Genomic DNA, 23,805 nt, shown 5'->3' on the forward strand with positions numbered 1-23,805 from the left:
CCTTTCGAGGGCCGCAAAATTCAAAACCGGCAGCAGTGGGAGACCCTGCTGCTCAGCTCAGACCAGCAAGACCAGGTCTGGGCCGTCCAGTTAGCCGAGGCAGCCGCTGAGACCCAGGGGATCTCGGCCGTCTGCTAGGCAGAGGGAGGCTGCGTCCGCCCTCCTGGCACCATTAAAGTTGTATCTCTCTCTCTCTCTCAGTGGCTATGGTGTTGGGCTGCTGAGCACGAGGTCGCGGGATCGAATCCCGGCCACGGCGGCCGCATTTCGATGGGGGCGAAATGCGAAAACACCCGTGTACTTAGATTTAGGTGCGCGTTAAAGAACCCCAGGTGGTCCAAATTTCCGGAGTCTCCCACTACGGCGTGCCTCATAATCAGAACTGCTTTTGGCACGTAAAACCCCATAATTTATTTATTTTTTTAGCCATACACATAAAGATGGCCATCTTAGGCAGCGTCGTCGCAAGAGAGTTCGGCACGTAGTGCGGTGCTTCGACGTGTCTTCCCTCTGTTCCGTGTTCCCTTTTGTTGCCATCGAACTGAGTACGGGCAAAACAGTAGAAAGTTATAGGGGCGTGCGACTAGCAAAATTTTTTAATCGAACCAAGAATATGAGCATTTGATAGAAACGACCATTCAATATCGTATAGAATATCGAGCATTTCGAATTTCTAAAAAAATGGAAATGAAACATTTCGCAGGACGTGTTCGGCAACAAAATGCTTGTTTACATTGTTTGACACATGTCAACCATGATACAGTAAGATCACGTCTGGTGCACGATGGCATTGAAAGTAATTAGGAGTGTGTGAATATTCGAAACTTTCGAATAACTAATCGAATAATGCCATATTCGACATTTGCAATAATGCCAGTTGACATTCTTCGGCATATCGGGCAGCTTCGGAAATGGGCGCATACTCGGAGGCATCGGGGTTGTAGGGCAGTAAGGCGTCTACGGTATGACAGGGTTGGCTGCCGAACCGTAGGAAGAATGGAGGAAAATCGGTTGTGACTTGCGTAGCAGTGTTGTAGGCGTAAGCAGCAAAGGGCAGAACCAGGTCCCAGTTTGCCTGATTGGACGCAACATCGGTCGCAAGCGTGTCGCCCAAAGTCCGATTAAACCACTCAGTGAAGCCGTTTGTCTGAGGGTGGTAGGCCGTGCTGGTGCGATGGACAATGGCGCTGATGAAGCAGGGCTTCAACCACGTCGGATAGGAAGACACGGCCGCGGTCGCTCAGGAGTTCACGCGGAGGGCCATGTCGAAGAATAAACCGGTTAAGAAGGAAGGATGCGACGTCCTGAGTTGTGGCGGTGGGCAGAGCGGCAGTTTCGGTGTACCATGTGAGGTGGTCGACGCGACGACCAACCCACCGTTTGCCTGCAGTAGTGAATGGCAGGGGTCCATATAAAGATTAATGCCGACACGGTCAAACGGAGGTGCAGGGCACGGAAGCCGCAATTGTCCTCCTCTTCTTCATTACAACCGAAACTTCCTAACGTTGTGAATATCCTAGGATGGGAAGATCGTTTCACGTTAATAGTAAGAACGGCTGTTCATTATTCTAAATCTATTCGAAAAGTATTCGACATTCTATTCGATTATCTTCGCTTCTGACACTATTCGATTCGTATTCGATCCGGTCACGAAAAGTACTATTCGCACATCCCTAAAAGTAATACAGAAAAGGAACAAGACGTCCAAAATCAATGCAGCAAAATGTGTAGGGCTCATTGAATGAGGAAAGGGCACAATACTACTGTGCTGTGCATCATTTTGAAGAAATTGAAATGTGGTGAGATTGGTCAAATAATAAACATAATTATTTATCTAAATCGAAACAGCGATTTTATAGGTTGCCTACGACAAAACATGCTTACTCTACCGCTGGTAAATATTGTGCATACATGACCTCCTCGATGCGTTTGTTCAAGAACTCGATCGTCTGCACAAACGAATATTCCACAAATTCAAATTGTGAATTATCGAATCGAGGTTATTCGATTTGTATTCTAAATTTGAAGTATTCGCACGCACCTAGTAAACATTATTAGTCTTCCGAGACATGTATGGCGCACGGATTTATAAATGCAAATTCTCATTTTCAGAACCGAATTATTTTACCGTTTCTTTTTTTCGTAAATGTCACATAGCAATTGAGCTACATAACAATGCAACTTAAAGAAAGAGCTTTGTCCGTGAATATATCAAAAATAAAAGACGTTAGTAAGTCTAAAATAATATTAAAGCACGTGCACAGAGGTTACAAGCGACAATATTGAATTAAAACGACGTAAACTAGTCTCAAACATACAAACAACTTATTCTCTATGCCTCACAATGTCCACAAATCTGCTATAAAAATTAGCATATAATGAGCATGCAGTAATTACAACTGAACTGATGGTGAGCGAAATATGGTATACGATACAGCGCGGAATCACATTGTATTACATTAATTACAAATCCCAATGCCTAGTCTGTAGCAAAGAAAGGAAGCCAACAAGTGACTGCTCAGTTTTCTGCCCCTTTCTTAAATAAAAGCAATTGAGGACATTGACGCTTCTGAGCCATGAACAAATACAGTTTGTGCTAAACACCACTACAAAATTCCGTACGCAGCTGGATGTGGCGCGGAGTTTTGCGCCAACTAAGCGCTGATAAAAAAAGTCCATATCACGGAAATTGTGCCCGGCGTATAACTTGAAGAAATCGAATAGCGCTGTATTGTTCTTGGAGGCGCCAAACATTCATCGAACCATGGCACGCAACAAAAGCACATTTCCCGCACGATTTACATCCATTGTTACCGCGCACTGCGAAGGTGTCAGCATTCATTAGCGACCACCGTGCTATTCTACGAGCGTATGTTATCCTTAGGAACCGAAATATTGTTATCCACCTGAATGTAGCATGAAGCGGCGAAGAAAACGCATACGGGTCTCTCAAAAGGAGAAAAAACAAACAAACGAAGTGCTTCATTCTTAAAGATTGCGCAAGAATCGATTTGTCATATAATATTCTTTAAAGAAGCCGTGCTGATGAATAAGTTGGTTTTTTTCCATTTTATCTTCTCGATGACACCACTTTTCTTGCATTCCGCGTGTCCTGGCCTGTGCGTATTACGGCTTATCTATAATAGTAGCAAGCTAGCCTAATGGCCGAAGTGGGAGCTTAAACAGAAACAGGGATTCTGCGATGTCCCTGTAACAATGTTTCGACGTCACAACACAACTGGCACGGCCGAATTCGGAAGTGAAAGCGGCTCTGCCGAGGTGGCCGTATAGTTATCAGCACATACCTATCGTCTATCTCCATTCTTGCCCATAATGCAACTCGTGAGTTGTGACGATGTCCTGGTGGGGTCCATCGACTGCAAGGTATTTCGAAGAATCGCCTATGTATTGAGCACATATGTGCACCCTATATGCTTGAAGCTTTTCGGGCCCACCGGTAACCATAATTATTATAATTTTTGTTCAGGTTCTGCTCGGGTTCCTACGCATTCTAAGAATATCGGTTCAGGTTCGGCTTCATGTGCCGGCTAGAATTTCGTTTCGGGTACAATTTTCGGTTAGGGTTCGGGTTCGGTTCGACACTCCGACCAGAAGTCGTTTGGCGGGGATCAGAGGCGTTACGCCTGACGCCCGGCTTCTCTGACTTCTTCCGATCTCTAACCGCTGCGACGCTTGGAGTAAGGGTCTTATGTAGCCATTTGTGACGGATGAAATATGCAGAATTGCGATATCTATTCTTTTGCGGCGTGGTATACTCTGCAATATAATTGCTGTATGCAGCATTACCATGCGTTAATACTACGAGAACACCAATAAAAAGGCCACGTCCGTGATAATGACAAGGGACATTGAATTCTGGGGTTTTACGTGCCAAAATTACTATCTGATTATGAGGCACGCCGTAGTGGGGGGCTCCGGATTAATTTTGTTAATTTTAATTAACAAAATCTGGATAATTTAATTCTTCAACGTGCACCTTCAACGTGCACCCAATGCAAGGTACACGGGCGTTTTTGCATTTCGCCCCCATCGAACTGCGGCCGCCGCGGCCGGGATCTGATCGAGCGACCTCGTGCCTAAGCAGCGCAACGCAAAATCCATTAATTAACCACGGCGGGTCGGCGAGGGACATTAACAGTGACATTTCTAATCCTGCAATGAAATTATTTAGAGAAATCAAGAAGGAGGCACCGGGAGCAGGGCTTGCCACTACAAACTCGATACCGACCTCAAGTGTTTGTGTGCGTCGTGCTAATGCTTTGTCAAAAATAGACGACCACCTTAGATGGATTCTGCCGGAATGCTTGTCAGTTTCCGTACAGGAGTCGCAAAAGCAGACCTCGGTCACTATATGAAGGCAAGTAGCATTTTATGCTTTGGTCGGACCCGCCGGGGTGGCTCAGTCAGCTAAGGCGTTGCGCTGCTGAGCACGAGATCGCGGGATCGAATCCCGGCCGCGGCGGCCGCATTTCGATGGAGGCTAAATGCAAAAACGCCCGTGTGCTTGCGTTGTAGTGCACGTTAAAGAACCCCAGGTGGTCAAAATTAATCCGGAGCCCTCCACTACGGCGTGCCTCATAATCAGAACTGGTTTTGGCACGTAAAACCCCAGAAAGAAGAATATGCTTTGGTCGGATGTTTTATGACATTTTCCTTTTTCGTGCGGGCTCCGTAACTACATAAAAAACGAAAATAAACATCCTGCACTTAGAGCAGAAGCTCGGCACGACGCAGAGCACGTATATTGCTTCGCGGGTGTGTTTCAGGGTAGATTCTTTATGCGCAGCTCTTTGGCCAAATGTGCTTCCATTGAATTACAGAAGCCACGTCATTACCTGTTAGGCCGAGATTACGACCCACACATGCCATCCATAATTCAACTCGCCGAGCTGACGGCCTCCGAGTGCCCGAACTTCAATAAGAAGCCCTAAAAAGCACCGGAGAGTGCAAACATCAGCGCACCACGCATTCCCGACTGCCTTAAATATGAAACTATGGACTGAATACCCGGGTGTCTCTAAAGAAAAAAAAACACCTTTTTCTCTTTTTGTGCATTCATGGTACCTTCTTTCGTGTGCGCGTGGGTCTTTGCTACAACGTGCACTGAAAGATTGTACCTGCATGCATGGAATTAAAAGGGAAGTCTTGTACCTGGTACCAAAAAGATGTTCTGCGTCGAAAGGGCATCGTAGTCAAGTTTCTGCTAGCTGAAAAAGAAAACGAAAAGAAATAAAGAGTCTGACACTTGTGCCTGCGTGCTTTAATGAAGGAGATGGAGGAAGAGGCAACATTTTTTTTTCGGGTCTCCCGTGGCACGTAACCCGGAAGACGTGCCCGGAGATCAAAGACAAACAATGTGCGCCGATTGATGTTTCTGTGTGTAGGTGTGTATTTGTGAAGTCCGTGAGGTAAGACGGGGAGCGTAGGAGGAGGAGGCTTGTAGACGATTCGACGGCGACAATGAGAAGGCCAGAGCCACCACTACGGACGCGGGCGGTGGCGAAGGAAGCGTCGAGAAGAAGATACCCGAAAAGTCACGGCGCGAAATGAGCAGGGGTCGTAGAATAGATATCGAAGTTGGCAGAGCAAAACAAAAACAAAAATATATTAGTAGTAATGGCGTTCGAATCGATACATTGTTTCCCTCGCTCATCTTTTCGAACCCGACCTCCTCTCGCGCGCATCGCCTTTCGCTTCCGGAGATCAAAGACGCCGAGCACGTCTGCTTTGATTTATTCTCCTCGAGAGGGCTGAAGGAGCGAATCGGAAAGCTGCGAAAGAAAAGAAAAATTAAGCGGAAGCGCTGAGACAGATTTCTACTGGGAACAAGAGCGGAGCAAGAGCGCTCCGCGTTGAGTTTCCTGTATTTTCTTTACATTTGTTTTCTAGAGCCGCAGGAGGGAAAGGAGGCAAAACGCTGGATTGCTTAGAAGTTTGGGGGGCGGAGGGGGGGGGGAGGGATACTAGTCATGCGCCCTGGCCCTGTTGGCTTTCCGCTGCTGCTACTGCTTCTGCTGGCCGAGCTAGCGCTGAAATGGCAGTTCTTCCTCGCGGAGCAGCAGTTCTCTGCTGCGCTGGCTTTTATCTATAGCCCCCCCCCCCCCCCCTCGCGCGCTTTTCGGGTGTTCGAAAGACGAATAAGGAGAGAGAAAGAAAAAAGTTGCGAATGCAAGTACAACTTGGTAGCTATAGCTCCTGTCATTACGTGGCAGCAGCGGAGGGCACCCTCGGCTCCTCCGCTCCATTCACCTGTCTGTTCGGTGGTGCTAGAGCGAGAACGAAAGGCAGTAAGACAGCCAAAATGAGAGGCTACAAGAAACGAGGGTAAAGAAGCGGAAAGTGCGTAGGTGAAGATGGTGGCGCGCAGTGGTTGTAGAAGGGGAAGAGAGAAGTTTGTCTTTTCTTTCTCTCTCTCTCTCTCTTTCTCTTTGTTCTCTCGTTTTCTTTTCTTTCTTTCTTTCTGTTTTTTTTTTTTTTTTTGCGGTGGATGAGGAACGCTGGGCTGCCTCGTATAGTAGCAGCGAAGGAGGCGGAACACCACAGTCGTTTCAGACGAGACTTTCTTCATGCTTTCGTGCCAATCACCGTGATTTTCACGGCTGAAACGAAATTAGGGCTCAGTTCTTCCGATCGACGCCGTAAGCTATTGTTCGACTTCTGGCAACTCTGTGATATTTTGCATCTTTCATGTTTCTTTTTTCTCTCATTTTATTGGATCTTCGGTTTCCTCCTAAGTGTGCGGTGAATTTTCCTCATCTCTCTCTTCTTTCCTGTTTTCTGCCCTTTTTCTCGTCTATCAGTCTTCGCGTCTGTATGTCTGTGCCGCGTGCTTATTTTTTTACTATTCTTTCCGAGCAAGCTCTGATCCAAAACAAAGATTTTGCTACGTCTTCGGTTTTTCTCGTTCGCGAAATTTCGCTGTGGCCTCCACCTGCCCCCCCCCCCCTCCCCTCTTTCCCACCCAAGCACACGCACGCACACTTTCCCGTGCTCTATACGGCAACTGCAAAAGCTCAAAGAGCAGTGAGAAAGTATCGATCTTCAGCGAAATCTTTGTTCCCGAGAAATACTACTTCGGCAATTGCGATATCATTCCGGCGTCCCTCACGCAGCAAATCGCTTTTCAACAACCGGGTTCGAAGCCAGCCACACTTCTTTTTCTATTTCAGTTAAATATTGTTTTATTTTGTAATTTTCCGGATCAAATGGATAGACGGAGAAAGCCAGACATATTGGAGAAATATCTTCGTGTCGGCCAAGCATCGGACAGCGGCAAACTTTTATTTCACACCCTGCGTTCCCTGTAGACCAAGCAAAACTTTGGTGAAACTTCGTTCCCAGCGCGCAAACATTGGTTCAGGTCGTTAATATTTTAGCCCAAAGTTAGAACCTAGCACTGGGATGACTTTCACTAGCTTTTAAAACGTTGCGATGGATTTAAAAACAAAATGGGAGCAGCTTCACACCAGTGGTGCGAAGACTGTGCAAACGGCGACATGTAGCTTTTATTTTGTATGACCGGTGGTAGGTTGTGTGGAAAAGTGCATCTTACTTCTCAAAACTTGCTGACCCCATTTGTAGGCTGACCTTTTACATGAAAATACGCGTATAAACACTGCTGTATATTAGAAAAGCAGATAACTATCTTAGGTTTCCAATGAAAACTGCATAAAAAAAGCCACAGAGGTAAGGAGAAGACAACTACTAAATCAGGCATATCGTTCCCCCGATCATTACGCTATTGTCTTTTGTTCGTAAAATCGAAGCAACACATAGTGAAAACAGTGTATAGAGGAACACATTCCTGCAAACCAACTTTCATTTTTAATTGGCTATCGTTTTAGTGTGTCCTTGATCTGTGCGTAGCTTTGTTGTGAATCCCACAATTACGTAAAATCCTTTTTTTTTTCAACTGCTACAGACGTTTTCTTTTTTTTTTCAATGTACGCACTGAGTTCCTGCAAAGTTAAATTTCAATCGTATGCATTTACTTATAGCACGGCAATCGCTTCGAATATTCCAGCTGGGTGTTATTTGCAAATAGTCTGATAATTTATTGTGACTGTGGCAATAAACCGGTTCCTGGCAATTTCGCCTGCTTATCTTAAACAATCGCTTCCGTATCACGGCCATGTTTCGTCCCGGCACCAGCCTTATTCCATTTGCCTTCAGCGAATGCTTTTTGACGAAAGTTTTGTATGCACGCGAACACATTGCTTAGTTGATTCTAGTAGTCTCAGCAGCTTAGCTGTAAAAAAAATGATAAAATGAACGGCGCTTCTGGAAATCTTCTTGATGTTTTTTGGAGACCACTTTGCTTTTGTTTTTTTTCCTTAGTCTAATGTGAGTCCGCCTTACTGCAATTCGCAGATGATCCCCCGGTGCTGACACATCGCTTCGCTGAGCAAACAGTGGACCCTGGAGTCCCAGTGTCACTCAAGTGCACTGCCACTGGTGCGCCGCTTCCTCAGATCACGTGGACGCTGGACGGGGAACCCGTGGCAGAGACCATGCGGCTGCGGATAGGGGACTTCGTAACCAACGACGGCCAGGTGCGTCCGGACGCAGGTCACGAGAAGTTTAAAAAAAAATAAGAGGATGATGTCTCGGGAACGTATGTTCTGTTTTTTGTTGCACATACGTGCCGAAATTAACAGTAAAAAGACTCACGATGACTGTGTGTGCTCCTCAGATTGCGCAGTTTGCCTCAGTTATGCGCAAACTGCGCAACACTGAGGCAAACTGAGGAGCAGAGCAGACAGACAGCAAACAGACAGCAGACAGTTTGCGTGTATTTGCGGGCATCTTTCACACTCGGAAGAACACTTTTATGTAGCACGTATTGAGCAACAGAAATCTGTATCGGGAGTTTCTCATGCTGCTCTACAATCTTCTCATTCTTCTCATATATTTCAGAAGTTGATTAATTAATTAGGACTAATTATCTAATTAGGCGGAATGCAAACATAATCTGAGTATTTCCAAGCAACGCAAAACAACATTACCTTGGTTCTGTCCAGTTACGTCGCATTCGCATATTTTTAATGTCTTGGCTCAAGTTACGTGGGACACCCTATATAGAAGCAATGAAGGTTGCGCCCATTGTGCGCAACAAATATTTCCTCGAGGCTTCCATTCACATGGTGTCGCGCTGAGGTCTATCGAAGGCGGACGATGAAGGAGGCCTTTCTTTTTCGTTCTCTTTTATGGTTGGCTGACGCTACCCGTAACTTTCACTGCACTTCAAGGAGTTGGTATGTAGGTGATACAGGTTACATAGGTGATATGTAGTATACATAGACTAGCAGGAATCGACGCCATCGCGTTTGTTAAAATGTGAACGGCATTTGGCAAGCTTAATAAATTGTTGTTATGAGCAAAGCACACACGGACAATGTTTTTAAGCTTCGGAGCAGAGCATATAAGCCTAAAAGATCTTCTATACCACACCAGTCGTGATTACTGTGGCATCGAGTTTCCCTGTCGTTGCCGTTGGCAAAGTTCCCACGCGAAATGTTATTTCTTCATTCTTCTCTGGCCGTTACTCAAAGGAGGCCGTAAGTAGTCCCTGTTCTCTAATATATTTTTACGGGGAGATGTAAGAAGGGGTTTATATACAATAGTTACAAGTGACAGCGAGTGGCACCACAACCAGTAAGATGGCGGGTCGGGATACAGCTCGTCCTCTTTCTCGTCTGCTATGCTACTTATTTTGTCCGCAGGATTGGTGCTTGGCTCATAACATTACCCCCCGGCGGCGAAAGCACCGACTTGGCGCAGTCGAAGTACGACGGCATGGAAAAGGTTCACTGCACACACAGGGTTAATCAGTGTCTGGGGCATAGTAGGGCTCGATGCACAATGTGCACGATGTGCACGATGTGCACGATGTCGGTGCGGGATTGAGCCAATGGGGACGAAGACAATGGAGCGATTTCGTGCCTTACGTCAGTCACTTGGCGACACATTCAATATGGGCCGGTGTACGGGAACAGCAGCTTTTCAGAAAGCCCGACACGGCGCGCTGGGGATCAGAGGAGGACAAGAGACCCAGGGGCTAAGTGGGTAGTCCTGTGATGGTATTGTATCGAGATTGCTGGTGGATCTGCGTCTCGCTGAATCGAGCGCGGGCAACTTGACGTGCATGGTCAGCATGGGCAATAGCCTCTCGAGCATACTCGGTACCGGGGCACGCAGAAGAAGGCACCAACGTGCCCATGGGTAACGTAGGATTTTGGCCGAATAAGAGAAAGAAAAGCGAATAACCAGCGGTCTCATGTCATGACGAGTTATACGCGAATGTCACAAAAGGCAATGCAGTGTCCGAATCCTGGTGGTCGGCGGACACATGCATTGCCCACATGTCGGCAATTGTTCGGTTCAGTCACTCCGTCGAGCCATTGGTCTATGGATGGTAGGTCCTGGTCAGTTTGTGTTTCGTCGAGCAAGACGGTAGAATGACCTCGATCACCATCGAAAGAAAATGTCTGCCCCAGTCATTTAGGAGTTGGCGAGGTACACCATGCTGCAGAATGACGTTATGGAGTATTAAGTCCGCTTGTTTTCTTTTTTCTGTATGGCTCAACAATGTGCATTGATGCCCGTGTTCGCAGGTGAACAGCTTCGTGAATCTGACGGCGGCGACAACGGAAGACGGCGGCCGCTACCAATGCCACGCAAGCAACGACGCCGAGACGGTGTCGCACGGCGCGAGGCTGAACGTGCGAGGGCCGCCTCTGGTGCGAGCCATGCGCAACGTGTCTGTGCTGGCAGGCCGCACGCTGATGGTCCACTGCCCGGCCGCTGGATACCCGCTCAGCCAGATCCTCTGGTACAAAGGTCAGCGAGCGAGGAGCCACGGGGGAGAGAGGGAGGGTTAATCAGGCTGGCCTGACTGCAAAGTAACGTATTAAAATCATTGCCAGATAGTTATAAACTGAAACATCATTATTCGAGCCAAGGTTTCATTGGTACGTCTGGTTCCTGGGTACAGAGAAAAAAAGGGAACCCTGTTGGGCAGGTCATGTAATGCGTAGAGCATGTAATTTGGGGTTTATCGTAGTAACACCATGGTTGCCAAGGGAAAAGAAACGCTGTCGAGAACGGCTGGAGATAATGGAGGTTTTAAGTCTAGCGCAAGTAATACGTGAATGCAGAGGAAGAACGAGACATACACACACTTAGTCTTTGTGGTGACACACAAACAACCCCAAATCCCAACCCTGATTGGCTGAAGATTAGCTGAAGTGACGACATTGGAAAGTTTGTAGGCTTAGAATGAAATCAGCAACCGCAGGTTACGGGTAACTGGTGGTCGTTGGCAGAGGCTCGTCCTCCTGGGGCATACTTACTACGCGTATAATGATACACGCAGGCTCGTGGTATTAACAAATTGTTATGTGATTTTCAATCAGCGGTTCATTCAGAAGCATCATCTGAACGCATTCAGTATCTCATAAACACAAGGAGACAACAATCCACTTGCCACACGCTTAGCTAGCAGAAAGGTGCAGGTCGGCTTTCACACCACTGGGCCGTTCTCAATAAAGCGACTACAACGTGAAATGGTTTGTCGATGCATTTCAGGCATGGTGGGGTCCAGCGTTTCCACGTCGGTTTCAAATAGCACAACTAGAGCACTGCACGGGCTCGTGCTTACCCGAAAGCCCGGGCCGGGCCGGGTAGAGCAGTTTTTTGACGGGCTCGGGCCGGGCTCGGGCACGGCGTGTGCTTTTAGACCCGGGCCCGGGCCGGGCTCGGGCTTTCTGGTGGTGCGCATGTAACGTGCAGCGAGTTATTCTCGGGCGTCTCAACTCTGAAAAACATGTATTTTTCGGTCTCGGGCCGAGTTCGGGCCGGTGTCGAGCCGGGCTCGGGCCTAAGGTAAAGGGGTGGCGGGCCGGGCCGGGCGGGTAACGTAGATTATTTCCGGGCCCGGGCCGGGCTCGGGTCTCGGCATAAAAGTTTTGATCGGGCTCGGGCGGGCCGCCCAATGTAAAAACGGGCCCGGGTGGGCCTGGGCCGCAAAAATCGGCCCATGCAGTGCGCTAAGCACAACCACGTTTCTCCCGTGGCCACACTAAGCAGTCCATGGCATATACCTTTGTACACATCTGTTACTACAGATAATATTTGAAGGAATAAAAAAGTTCACCGACGATTGCGTTACTCCCTATGATGTCGAATTTGAGCGCAGCTCTATACGTACACATGTTTTCAATTTGCGGACATTCTGACTCGGGCGGTGCACGTTGCAAACAGAGCGAAGTGTGGCGCGATGGCCTCGCTAATCGGGAGATTGCGAGAGGCAGCGCGTGCGTGACGCGTGGGCGCGATTCACAGCAGCCGCCGCACACAGACCTCGACTCATGCAGCGCTTTGTTTCCATATATGTTATCGGTGGTGTCATCGGTGAACAGACGACACGCGCTACTCTGGCGCCATCTTGTAGCCATCGTCACCGCAGAGCCCATCTTGCGTGGCACTACGCTTTTTTTCTCACGATTTCGCCATAGCCTCCTCCTCCGCTTTTCTTCTCATGGTTACACTGCACCCTCCTTCTTCCTTTTCCTCCTCGTGCTCTCTTCGCTTTCACCGTCTTTCATCCACTTCTGCGCTCCGCGTTCGCTGTTTCAACCTTCGCTGTGCTCTTTCGCTCGGTTACGAGGTACGCCGAGGGACGCCGACACTCGCCGCAGAAACGGGCGCCTAATATCTGCGTTCTAAAACGCGATCTCCTTGCAGCGTTAAATGAATGCAGCACCACTGAGAAGACATCGAAGATACGCTCCATATGTTTGGTGCTTTACAGCTCACTCGCATGCTTTCGCATTCATGCTCAGCGGAACCGGCAGAGACGCGTGACGCTTCGAGAAGCAAATGCCAAATGACACAAACAATTATCCGTGAATCCTTGGTCTTGAACTTTACGCATTTAAGATACAGCACGATTTTTGGCAAGTTCGCATACCCTAATTCCTTTGGGAACCTTCGCCGCTTCAGTTACCTTTAAATATGAGCTTCACGTGTTTCTACAATACTCTGGGTGCTGTAATACACATGGCTTCAACTTGTTTTGGGATTGAAAATATTCTTAAGGTCGACCCGATTACGTTTTCCTCTAGAACCTTGAAAAGACGATAGGGGCGGCTATATCTATTTTTCAATGAGTTCCAAGATTGTACGTTAATTTAGCTTCAAGGACCAAGCAGTTTCGAAGTCATCCTTGCCAAATTACCTTTTTTGAGGATGCCTACACACAAAAAAAAAGTTAGAATGAATTTTACATTCCCTCCGAATGATTACTTCTGAATTTTTTCGCATCGTTTTACACGACCATGCAGTTTTCTATTCAAAGGAGGGTGATTATCGAAATGCTTTTTCGAAGCCAATATTCGTCGGTACCAGGGGGGTCTTCTCCGTTCCTCATATGCTCGCTGCAGCAGCCGCGAACACCAGCAGGTGGAGAGGGAGAGGATGGGAGAGAATGAGTATTGGAAAGGAAGCCTTTCGCCGCCTCAAACTTTTGATGAAAGGGGCCGCGGGCCGGCGATTGATGCCAAGGACAGACGTCGCCACCGACGCTCGCTCGACGGGTCGCGAAAGGCTAAAGAGAGAGGGAGAGAGAGCCAAGTCGCTGCTGCCGCGTACAAATTCGGGAGGCGATGCGAGCCCGACCGCGAAGAGTGCGTGCGTACTCGTGCGTATGTATACGTGTTCGTGTCTGTATGTGTTTGTGTGTGCGTGTGGGCCACGTAGCGCTTGTTGTCCAGCGATGAAGAAATAGGCGAGCGTGAGTGTTTGTGTCAGCATAATGGCATGGGAGAGCGAGGAGTCGAACCTATGAAGGAGTGTGGAAGTCCGAGTAAGGAGAGGAGGTAGATGAGTCGGTAAGGTGGAATGGTTGTGGTGGGAGTGTAGAAGGTGGGGAGGAGTGCGGAGGGCTAGGGGGGGGGGGGGGGGAGGGATTGGATTGCACAATATAGCGCCCAGGCCACTCGTATTGGTTCTCCCAAAGCAGCCCAGGAAAAAGGCGGCGGCGTCGCCTTTCAAACGCGACCTCATAAGAGACGCGCTACCGCCAATTCGATCGATGGAAAACTTATGAGCACGCGCTCCTGGCACCGTAGCGAGAACTTTACGCGCGCGCGGGTTGCGTTCGCTAGGGGGGGTTCGCGTGCGTATACGGCTTCGGGGGACGTAGAACGAGACCACCCAGTGGGCGTGCGCGCCTGCTTATTGCTTCCGGTCTGCGTGAAACGTCCAAGAGCGTTCTGGCCGGACGCCCTTCTGAGAGCTAAATGAGCTCCTGTCCCCTCTCCGCTCACTCATCACTTTGCTTTCCCGTTCTTCTTTCTTTCTTTTTTTTTTTCATTTGTTTTCTATGTAGTCTCCCCTCCAGCTGGCGACCACTGGAGAGCGGTGCTGAGTAACCTGACAGAAACTGTGAGAAAATAGGTTCGGGTCGAGTCTCTAAAGAAGCCGTGTTCTCCTGATATCTGACTTTTGTTCGAGCGTGGTTGCCCGAGTGCCGAGAGAAATTAGAAAGTATTTCTTTTTTTCTCCCATGCTTGAAGTTCCTTGAGTTCTGTCGGTACCCGATCCCTAAAGCGCTGATATTTTTATTGCCGTGTTGAGTTCACCAAATACACCAGAAATATGTGGGTTAGCGTTGCTATCTTTTTGTCAACTTGATGTTTTGTGATGAATTATTCTTTATAAAAAGCTTAAGCAGTGCAGTTGTAGATAAGTAATAGGGAGCCGAAGTAGGCGACCAAAGCTAGTGTTGATCTTATATGCAGCATACCATAGGCAGTCACAACAAGAGAATTCCAGTCGGGAGAGATTTTAGAAGTTGGTTTTCTGCTGGTGCGTGGCCAAATTTCTTTCAAGGAAAGGCCACACAATGCAATGATGTAATGTGTGCGTGGTTGTCCAGCGTAAATATTTAGTGGGCTATTTCACAAGAAAAGACAGTGTTTTTTTTTTCGTTATTAGGCAGGATATTTTTCTTCTGTCTTTAGGTCTCACTTCCGTACGTGTATACAGAAATTTTCGCAAATGGAAACATTTCCTTTATTTTGTTTTGCCGATGGAAGTGCGCTGCCGGGGAGCAAATAGTCTAAAAAGTATCGCCATCATTTTGAAATTAGGTCACTGCCACTCGATGAGCTGCAATGCGACTATGTCACGCAACGTCTCTGCTTAAGAAGTTGAATAACGTACTGCGTATCATCTTATAATTCATGCTGAAGTACGCCTATGATCAGTAGTGAGAAGAAACACCCAAATTGCATCAATGAGGCTGTAGCCGATTAATATGAATGTCAAATATGACGGTGTTTCACAAGGCGCAAAGCCTTACATATGCGGATCGAATATACACCCACACGTCTTGAGTAATCGTTTGTCGAAAACTATTTCGGTGTTCCCTCATACACGTCTTAGCCATTTAAATTATGAAAAGTAAAGGTTTATGAAACGTCCAGCTAAATGAATAAATAAGCGACATAGTTGCTTTTAAGTAATAGTATCTTAAAGATACTACTACTTAATATGAAGCTTGAAATTAGGCCTGCGCTGATGCTCTTATTATTAATAAAGGCAACTATAATCGGCAATGTTCTTTAGAACTGCAGCAAACGTAATCCTAAAGGTCAATCTGGGCGTCTATGTGGTTTTTCTTCAAAAATTTATTACTTTCCCGATGTTTACAAATTTTAAACAACCCTGAAAGACATTTACTTCGTGGCGCATGTCCTTTAATATACTTTCATGACGGGCAGCGTTCAAAAGTATACACACGAGAAGTTGCAGCCACGTTTATCTACAAGACGTCTGCACCTGCATCTGTCTTTCTTCATTTTTGGTGCCTAATTTTCGTGCTCGGTGCTACGTAGTCGCAATCCCCTTGTGCTTATGCGTGGAAGCATTTTAACGCGACAGCGCTAAGGGCCCCGGGTCGCAGAAAATTCGGCGTCGGCAACCGGCGTCGGCGGCGATGCGGATGGCGGAGATATCATCCCCAACCACCACGACCGCGCAGGCCCTCCACGTGGTGCAAGGTTTCGGTGAACAAAAATTAAATTTCTCACAGTAAAATCCGTCAGAAAAATGGTGAAGTACGACTTTACCATTCGGCGTCGTATTCGCCGTCGGATTGTTTACCAATCGGCGTCGGATTGTAATTTGAATGTACGAGAAAACCTAATTCTGCTAGGAGGAAACTCAAACACAAACCCCTTCTCCAGCATTTCTACCAGACCAGCGCGCGTCGGGGCAATAGCAAACAATAAAATAATAAAAAACGGTGCTAGGGCCTTCACATTTTAATATAAGACGACTTATATTGCCCTGGAAAAACGTCTTTCCAGCACTGCATTTTTGCTTAAAAGTGAAGCCGACTTTAAGGATATCGGTGTAAGCTTGGTCTTCGCAAGCTGGCTTTCCCACGTTCAATGTTGCAGTGAATGAAGCCTACTTGCTGTATGCGAACAATGCGATGCGAACGGGTCCCGATTACGCTATCGCGTTCTACTCTGAAAGGCGAAGCTTAAGCGTCCTCCAATTTTATATGTGTTGTTCGATTTTGCTCTTCCAATATTTCGAAATTTGAACAAATGAGGTTTGCAGAAATGAACAAGTTGGAGTTAGACCCGTGAAAAGAAAAGTTTTCAGACGCTTTGTATCTATGCCAGTATTGTAACGCCAGAGCCACACTACATCACATCCTATGGGCATGTCCAGCATTAATCAGCAATACTGGGGTCGCGGTCTCGCCAATGAGGGCCTTCGGGTGCATTGGTGAACTGTGTTGCTCAGTTCAGGCCTGGACCAGCAACTCTGGACGATCCAGCAGGCCGAGGAAGCTGCCGGGAGACACGGTCTCTCCGCTGGCTCCTAGGTGGGAGCCCAGCCCAGCAGTCTGCCGGAAATCAATAAAGTTCTTCCCCCTCTCTCGTGTAAATTGAACGTACAAGCGAAACTTGACGAAACCTTTGAAAAACCGATCGGCAGGTTCGCCCGAAGGGCAAAGCATTGGCAGCGATAGCGTGATTTCTATACGCGGGTACCACATGCTGACGCGACGCAGCACACAAGGAAACTGCTGCTGGGCACAAGAAACAGTGACCACTACCACGTGTCTCACAACAACACTGGAGTGATGAGTGCCTCCGGCGGCGCTGCAGGGGTTGCATTTAAGTGGTGCACATGATGCGACTGATGGGAAGCCGTCGGGTTAGTCAGCGCCCCGTAAAATATTACCTAACATTTTAGTTTGATCCTCTGACCACAGCATATACACAGCAGCGCAGCAGGAAATTCTGATGCGCGTATAGAGTACGTGCAAACAACACTCGTACAAGCAGCGGAAAGTAGACCACTACCCTGGCTCCGCCACCGAGGCGAATCGGCGTAGCGTTGACGGTGCGTTCACTTAGGTTCGCCGTTTTCGAAGTGACGAAATGAAAAAATCTTCGTATACCGTGCACTGGGTGCACGTTAAAGAACCCCAGGTGTTCAAAATTATTCCGGAGTTTTCTCTGCCCCCCCCCCCCCTTTTACGTCGTGCATGATAAATATACCGCGCACTCAGCACGTAAAACCCCAAAATAAGATTTCCTTTCTTTTTTCCTTCTGCCATTTTTTTCTTCTTTTCTTTCAGCGCTCTTTTTTTTTCCCCCAGCCAAACGCTACTCCGCTTCCATCGCGCGCGAGCCACGCATTCGCTGTCAGCGACACAGCACAACATCGGCGGCGGCGTGAGTGCGCGTTGAGAGTCCGTATATTTGCAATCGTAATAAATATTCCTCTGGGTCCGAGATTGAGCCTACGACCTCTGCCTAACGTCGGGACATTTGCTTTACCCGACGAACTATATAGCAGTCGGCAGTGAGAGGGCGAGTTAACCGACAACTCGAAACACGGGAACGTTGGTTCATTCATATGCCTTCGTGCTACGATGCCGAGAGAAATTGAAGATTCCTCTTTCGTTTCGCAACTTTTGTTCGGCAGTCATTGTTTACCATAGCCGCGTGCCTCTTCGTGTAGCGTATCTCACACCCTTTAGCACTTAGTGTACGACGAGCGCAGCAACTAATACCTCCTAACGGGCTTCTCAAACTTTCTAACGCTTGCAACACCTACACAGGGGACGCCCGGCTGCCGCAGAGCAAGCGCCAGAGCGTGTTCCGGAACGGCACGCTTTCTGTTCATCGGGTGGAGCGAAGCGGAGACGAAGGCGGCTACCGGTGTGTGGCCACAGGCCCCTCGGGAAAGTCTGCCTCCAGGGATCTCTACGTCAGCGTCATGGGTGAGTGCCTCCCGACCACAGCGACTAGTCGCTACGTTGTCTCGATGCCAGCGGGGCATTATTATTACTGTTCAGGTAAACATGTACGAACACCACACGGAGAGAAAAAGGAGGGGTCTAGCAATTGTCTCCTGAAAGCGACGCCGTGCCCCTTGGCTTTAAGAGGAGAGAAAAACAAAGGGAAAGAGAAACAAGAAGAGCCATAGAAAAAAAAAGAGGAAGTAAATAACAGATCCTCAATTTAACAACTTTAGCTGAATTTCTCAGCCCAAAAGAATTAATGTTGTTTAAAATACCGTGAAATTATTGACGTCACTAAAACGTCGAGAATTTTAGGACGCTTAATTTAGGAATAGGAAGTTTTATTTTCGTTTACTACGCTACTCCACTCCGCGCAGCTCCAGAATGTTTATTTTTGCGACAAATCAATATATAAATAGCCTGAAATTAGTTATTTACTATTCTAAACTCAGTTAATTTTTTTTCTTCTTAACTCTTCAGGTGAATGTGAGCATAATATGCTCTTGGTTAAATCATCAGCCCGAGCATTAGGCTGACTCACTGCCGACAAGCCGTAGAGCACCATAGCAGCGGGATGCTAATACGCTCCTTGTCTTCTTTCGATATTGGTACGCATACTTTTTTCCGGTGACCACTTTTCACCGGCTAACCACTGCTACAAATTTACCGCACCTACATGTATCGGAACTTGTTCAAAAGCTGTCGCAGATTCTTTAGCAAAAGATTATTTACATTCTGGGAAACACGCGAGCCCAAGTGATTAGGCTGGAACGTGCGATGATTAATGTATTTTAATAGCCGATGGCATTGACCCGTACATCACATTTCGGCGATCGACGACTGTGCTCACCGGTATCGTTGTGTTCGTGTGTTGTTTGCTTGGCCTGGGTACGAATTCCCCCAATAAAGAGCTAAATCCATAACTAGCGTTTTGGCAGTTCTGTTCTTCGCTGCCACTGCAGCGCGACATATGTTATATTCATATACGCGTTATGTGGACGCCCGGGTGACAACAATGACCACTCGAAAGCAGCCGTCGCAATTTTTCTGGTTTGGTTCATGACATCCTACGTACGCGTGTAGGCAGAACTGCCATCAGGCCGTTTTCCCGGACTCTGGAGAGGTCACGGTAAATTGAAGATGAAAATACTATCACGCGAAGAACTCAAGTTCATACTAGGCAAGTTCTTCCTCGGAAACATGCAGGCTGTTTCAGAAAATGCCTTCGAAATCCCTTGGAAATAGGGGATATGCAACAACGAAGTCATTTCCTTGGAATTGATTTTACCAAAGCGGCATACACTTAAAAATGCATGACCTGAGGTAGTAATTAGATGAGTAATCGTAAAAATTAGACTAATTAACTTTGTAAGTGGTATAGTCGGACTATTTATGCAAATTAATCAACCTGGCGAGTTCGCGACTTCATAAGGACGCTCGGTTTGTTTCATGCATGCCCCATGGGGAGGCCTAAAGTGTCACCTCACTCATGGGTGTCAGCTAAGAGCATGACAGTCGTGCTCTTCGGCAGTTAAGTTTCGATTTTATGTGTGAAATAGTCCGGAGTTCATTACGCCGCATGCAACACGATCTATCAATTGTTTGACTCTCTCGGTTAAATGTAGTCTAATTTTCATCATAATCTGTCTAATTATTTCGTATAGTCATATTAAAATGTATGTCCTCTCCAGTAAAAGCATGCTCATGCAGGAAATATCGCTGAATATTGTATCGTTACGATTTTTAACCCCACAAAGCCCTAACACCATTCCACATCAAGAAAAATCAGAACAACTGGTCACCTTTACTTCGGCCTTTGGTACATAAAACCCCAGAATTTAATCATTTTTTTCTGGCAGTGGAAAGCACATTCGGACGAGAAAAACGATGAACTGGTATTGGAATAAGGAGGTAATTGGTATACTAATTAAATATAAGTAATTGGTTTTGTGAGCTATCCACAACCGAAATCTCACTCCAGCGCATCAAAATATTACTAAGGGTCTTGCGTTAAGTTTCCCGCGCCGAAATCAAAATTTTGAGGAAACAAACTCAGCGAAGCACGAAAGCCGACTCAACAGCGGTTGGCATCGAATCAAGACAAGGTCTTCTGGGGCACGTTAGTGTACCATGTGGTTTGTTTAGACTGCAAACCCTCGGGAGGATTGGCCCACACTTTTATACTATGCTATCTACGGGATCGGCTCATATTTTTATACTGAATTATCTACGGGATCAGCTAGCGCAAGACAGGGGTAATTTGGAGATGACAGGGAGAGAGGCCTTGGTCCTGCAGTGGACTTAAATATAGGCTGATGATGATGATCTACGGGATCGGCCCATATTTGTATACTCACTATCAACGGGATCGGCCCACGTTTCTATGCTACACTGTCTACAGAATCAGCCCATATTTGTATACTCACTATCAACGGGATCGGCCCACGTTTCTATGCTACACTATCTACAGAATCGGCCCATATTTTTACGCTACACTATCTACGGGATCGGCCCATATTTTTTGTTGAGTAAAGCCACACTTCCGGTTCCGGTTCTGAGCACGTGCAGTTTGAATGCGCACATCTGGGCCTCACTTCGGCCATTTAGCACCAATTACGCATTATTACTACTCCGTGCATAGCTACACTTCAACTCCGGTGGATCTTTTTCACTCCAAGCTTGATTATGGCGCCTTTTTCTTTGTCCTACGTGCACTAGAAGACCTCAAATCGTGTAATAACTGCTCCATTTTCAGCGCTTCAGAAGATACATGCAAAAATTAGAGTGTAAAAGAGAACAGGACAGGGACTTCTGCTCTGTTTAATTTGTCAAATTTACCAGACGAAAATGACCACAAAAGCAGGTCCCACAAACCCCCAATTGATCTGAAGTCGCCAAAGAAGACATTCTCTACAAAAATGATACGTTGTGCTGTGTGGGGTTAAGGAATCGCGAACGCATTTTGTAAGGCATCCTGTCTATGGCGTCGGCTTATGAATGTTACTCGGCGAAAGCCTTTGCGCGTACAACAGGTTGCTGTACTTCACTTAAGTGAAAACACCAAGAACGCCGCTTCCGACGCAGATTATTCTCGTGGGGATCTGCAATTTATGTATGAGCGCTATTATCCGACGGTGCTTTAAACAGGGAAGAAAGAATAATAACGCTGCTGAAGCGCGCTTAGTTCGAGCTACGTAGTCTGCTGCAGGAAATTAATCTCTCGACTGTCCGGCGCCATGGAAGTGTCAGTAACAGACAAGCAGTCTTTCTCCTTGATAAATGAACTTCCCAAAAGTTCGCTTATGACTAAATTCCTGCCTTTCATAAACTCTATTTCTTTTTTTATATATTCTTTATTTACTGTGCTCTTGCTGTTTTCATGATTTCTGTGTCTCTGCTTACCATATCTTCCAGTAGAAACTAACGTCGAGGTATATTCTCCACACTTCTTTCCCTCTTTTTTGCCTCTTATTTAGAAGCAATGCCATTGAATTCGATAACTTCCGCTTACTCGCTTTTCTTTTTAACTGCTGCATTGGTATTTTCCGTCCTGTCAACAATATGGGCTGAGTAACTGTGGTATTGCACATATGACAGCATTTAAGTATGGCGTCTTCGAAATATTCCTTCTTGCATTAACTAAGAACGTCAAAGAACATCACTTTGTAGACAGATAGCAGAATATTTTTGGCATGCTGAATTTTTTTAATGTATGCTTATAATTTTGAGTAATTTATGAGGTCATTAACCTTTTTATGTGTACCAAGAGGCGGAAATTAAGTTAGATTTCTGCTATCTGTTCTGTTAGTCTCTTAAAATAAAAACCTCAATAAAGCACGTGGCACAGGCAGCAATTATTTAAGCGTATACAGGCGAGGCACTATGAAGAGAGGGAGAAGCCATAAGGGAAAAGGCAGGGAGATTGACCAGGCTGAGCATGGTTGGCTACCCTACACTGGAGAAGGAAAAAAGGGGACTGAAATTTGATAAGATTGAAGAGAGAAGTTCACACTTTTCACGGACGCACGCACAATTAAATGAGAACCAATGGCTATTTGGTATACTTTTCTGCAACATATAACTGGAAACTTAGTACCAGTGCACGTGACTAATTAGGTCGATTGTTATCAGGCCAAATGCTTCCTTCACCTTGCCGTCGGCCACTACTGAGCACGTTAGCATGCATTGTGCCTTGCATCTAAGAGGTGCAAGGCAAACTGCACGGTATCCAGGTGCACCCACGCAGTTAAATGCCAATTCGTTCTGTATATTATGGGCGCTGAGAATTATATTGCTACGGGGAAAAGAAGCAAGAAATATATTTACACTGTATTTACAAGTATGGCAGCGGCTGACAAGATCATAGCTCGCGAAGTCCAGAGCGTCGTCTTCTTCAAGTCATGACCAAACGTCTTCTTCGTCGCTCTGTCACAATATTATCTATCTACAACGGAAGGACCATCCAAACATGAATGAAGTTTGTACGGTGTCTGATCTGATACTTGTAGTACTGCCTACCTTACTGAAACATTCCATAGGCCCTCCAATAATTGAACATGTCTTCCGTAATATTCTTATGGAAATTATACGGAATTCATTAGATTACGTAAGAATTATGCGAAAACATGCGCAATATACAAAGAATCGTAGGAATGACATACCGAACGTTTAAGCATCTATTTATATTGGAGAGAACGCGTAAGAAAGGCCTTGAAAGCTCATGCTCGTGGCAACATTCTCACTGCCAAGAAAAAAGAAATTGTTTGGGGAGTGCGATCGTGTCGCGCTGGCGCACGTTCCTGAATTACGCTTCCGAATTTCCTCAAAGCATCATTTTTGTAATTCTCCGAGCATTACAACTCTCTTCGATTCCGGCATTCCTTACTTTCTTCCTTTCTACACCGCCAGATGTTTTGTCATTCGAGCAGCGCGATGCCGTATACAAGAACAAGGGGAAAACAATCATGTGCATATATACAACTAGCATCGCGCTCTCGATTACGAAACGGAGGTCTTAATTACCGCGATGGCACTTCCAAGAACAATGCCGCGCCACGCGTCTCGTCAGATAGCATTCCTCCTCCCCCTCGAGTCCAGTCCGTGCAGCCACGTGCCATGGGTCCATCTCCCTTTCCCTCTGCGCGCCCGACAAAGCAGCCGCCGTGTTGCTCTCAGTCATATGGGGAGGCTGGGCTGATCCGGACGGCGAAGGCAATTTTCAGTCGGACGCAGGCGCGCAGACGAATGGGGGTGGCGGTGGTCTGCGGGGCATTTCAAATATTTACGGCGCCGAGCGCAGAAGACGAGAAGCCATGCGCCGATGCCATGCCAGCCCCCCCCCCCCCCCCCCCCCTCCTCCACCCTGCGAAAAACCACCGAAGCCACGCGCCGCTGCTCGAGTAATCAAAAACATTCGTGGTGCCGGCTGCCGGAGAAGTGTCCGGAAATGG

At 46.9% G+C, this 23,805-nt stretch overlaps 1 protein-coding gene across 1 annotated transcript in view; it reads left to right on the plus strand.

Moving 5' to 3' along the window:
* LOC119450192 (Down syndrome cell adhesion molecule) overlaps positions 1 to 23,805 on the plus strand; it is a 370,685-nt gene that overhangs the window by 261,378 nt on the left and 85,502 nt on the right. The window contains exons 7-9 of the mRNA XM_037713569.2: positions 8,392 to 8,573; positions 10,635 to 10,860; positions 18,173 to 18,334. Coding sequence (XP_037569497.2) covers positions 8,392 to 8,573; positions 10,635 to 10,860; positions 18,173 to 18,334 — 570 coding nt within the window. The remainder of the gene's footprint in view (positions 1 to 8,391; positions 8,574 to 10,634; positions 10,861 to 18,172; positions 18,335 to 23,805) is intronic.

Source organism: Dermacentor silvarum, chromosome 4 (assembly GCF_013339745.2).
Source record: "Dermacentor silvarum isolate Dsil-2018 chromosome 4, BIME_Dsil_1.4, whole genome shotgun sequence".
In the NCBI taxonomy this organism is placed as follows: domain Eukaryota; kingdom Metazoa; phylum Arthropoda; class Arachnida; order Ixodida; family Ixodidae; genus Dermacentor; species Dermacentor silvarum.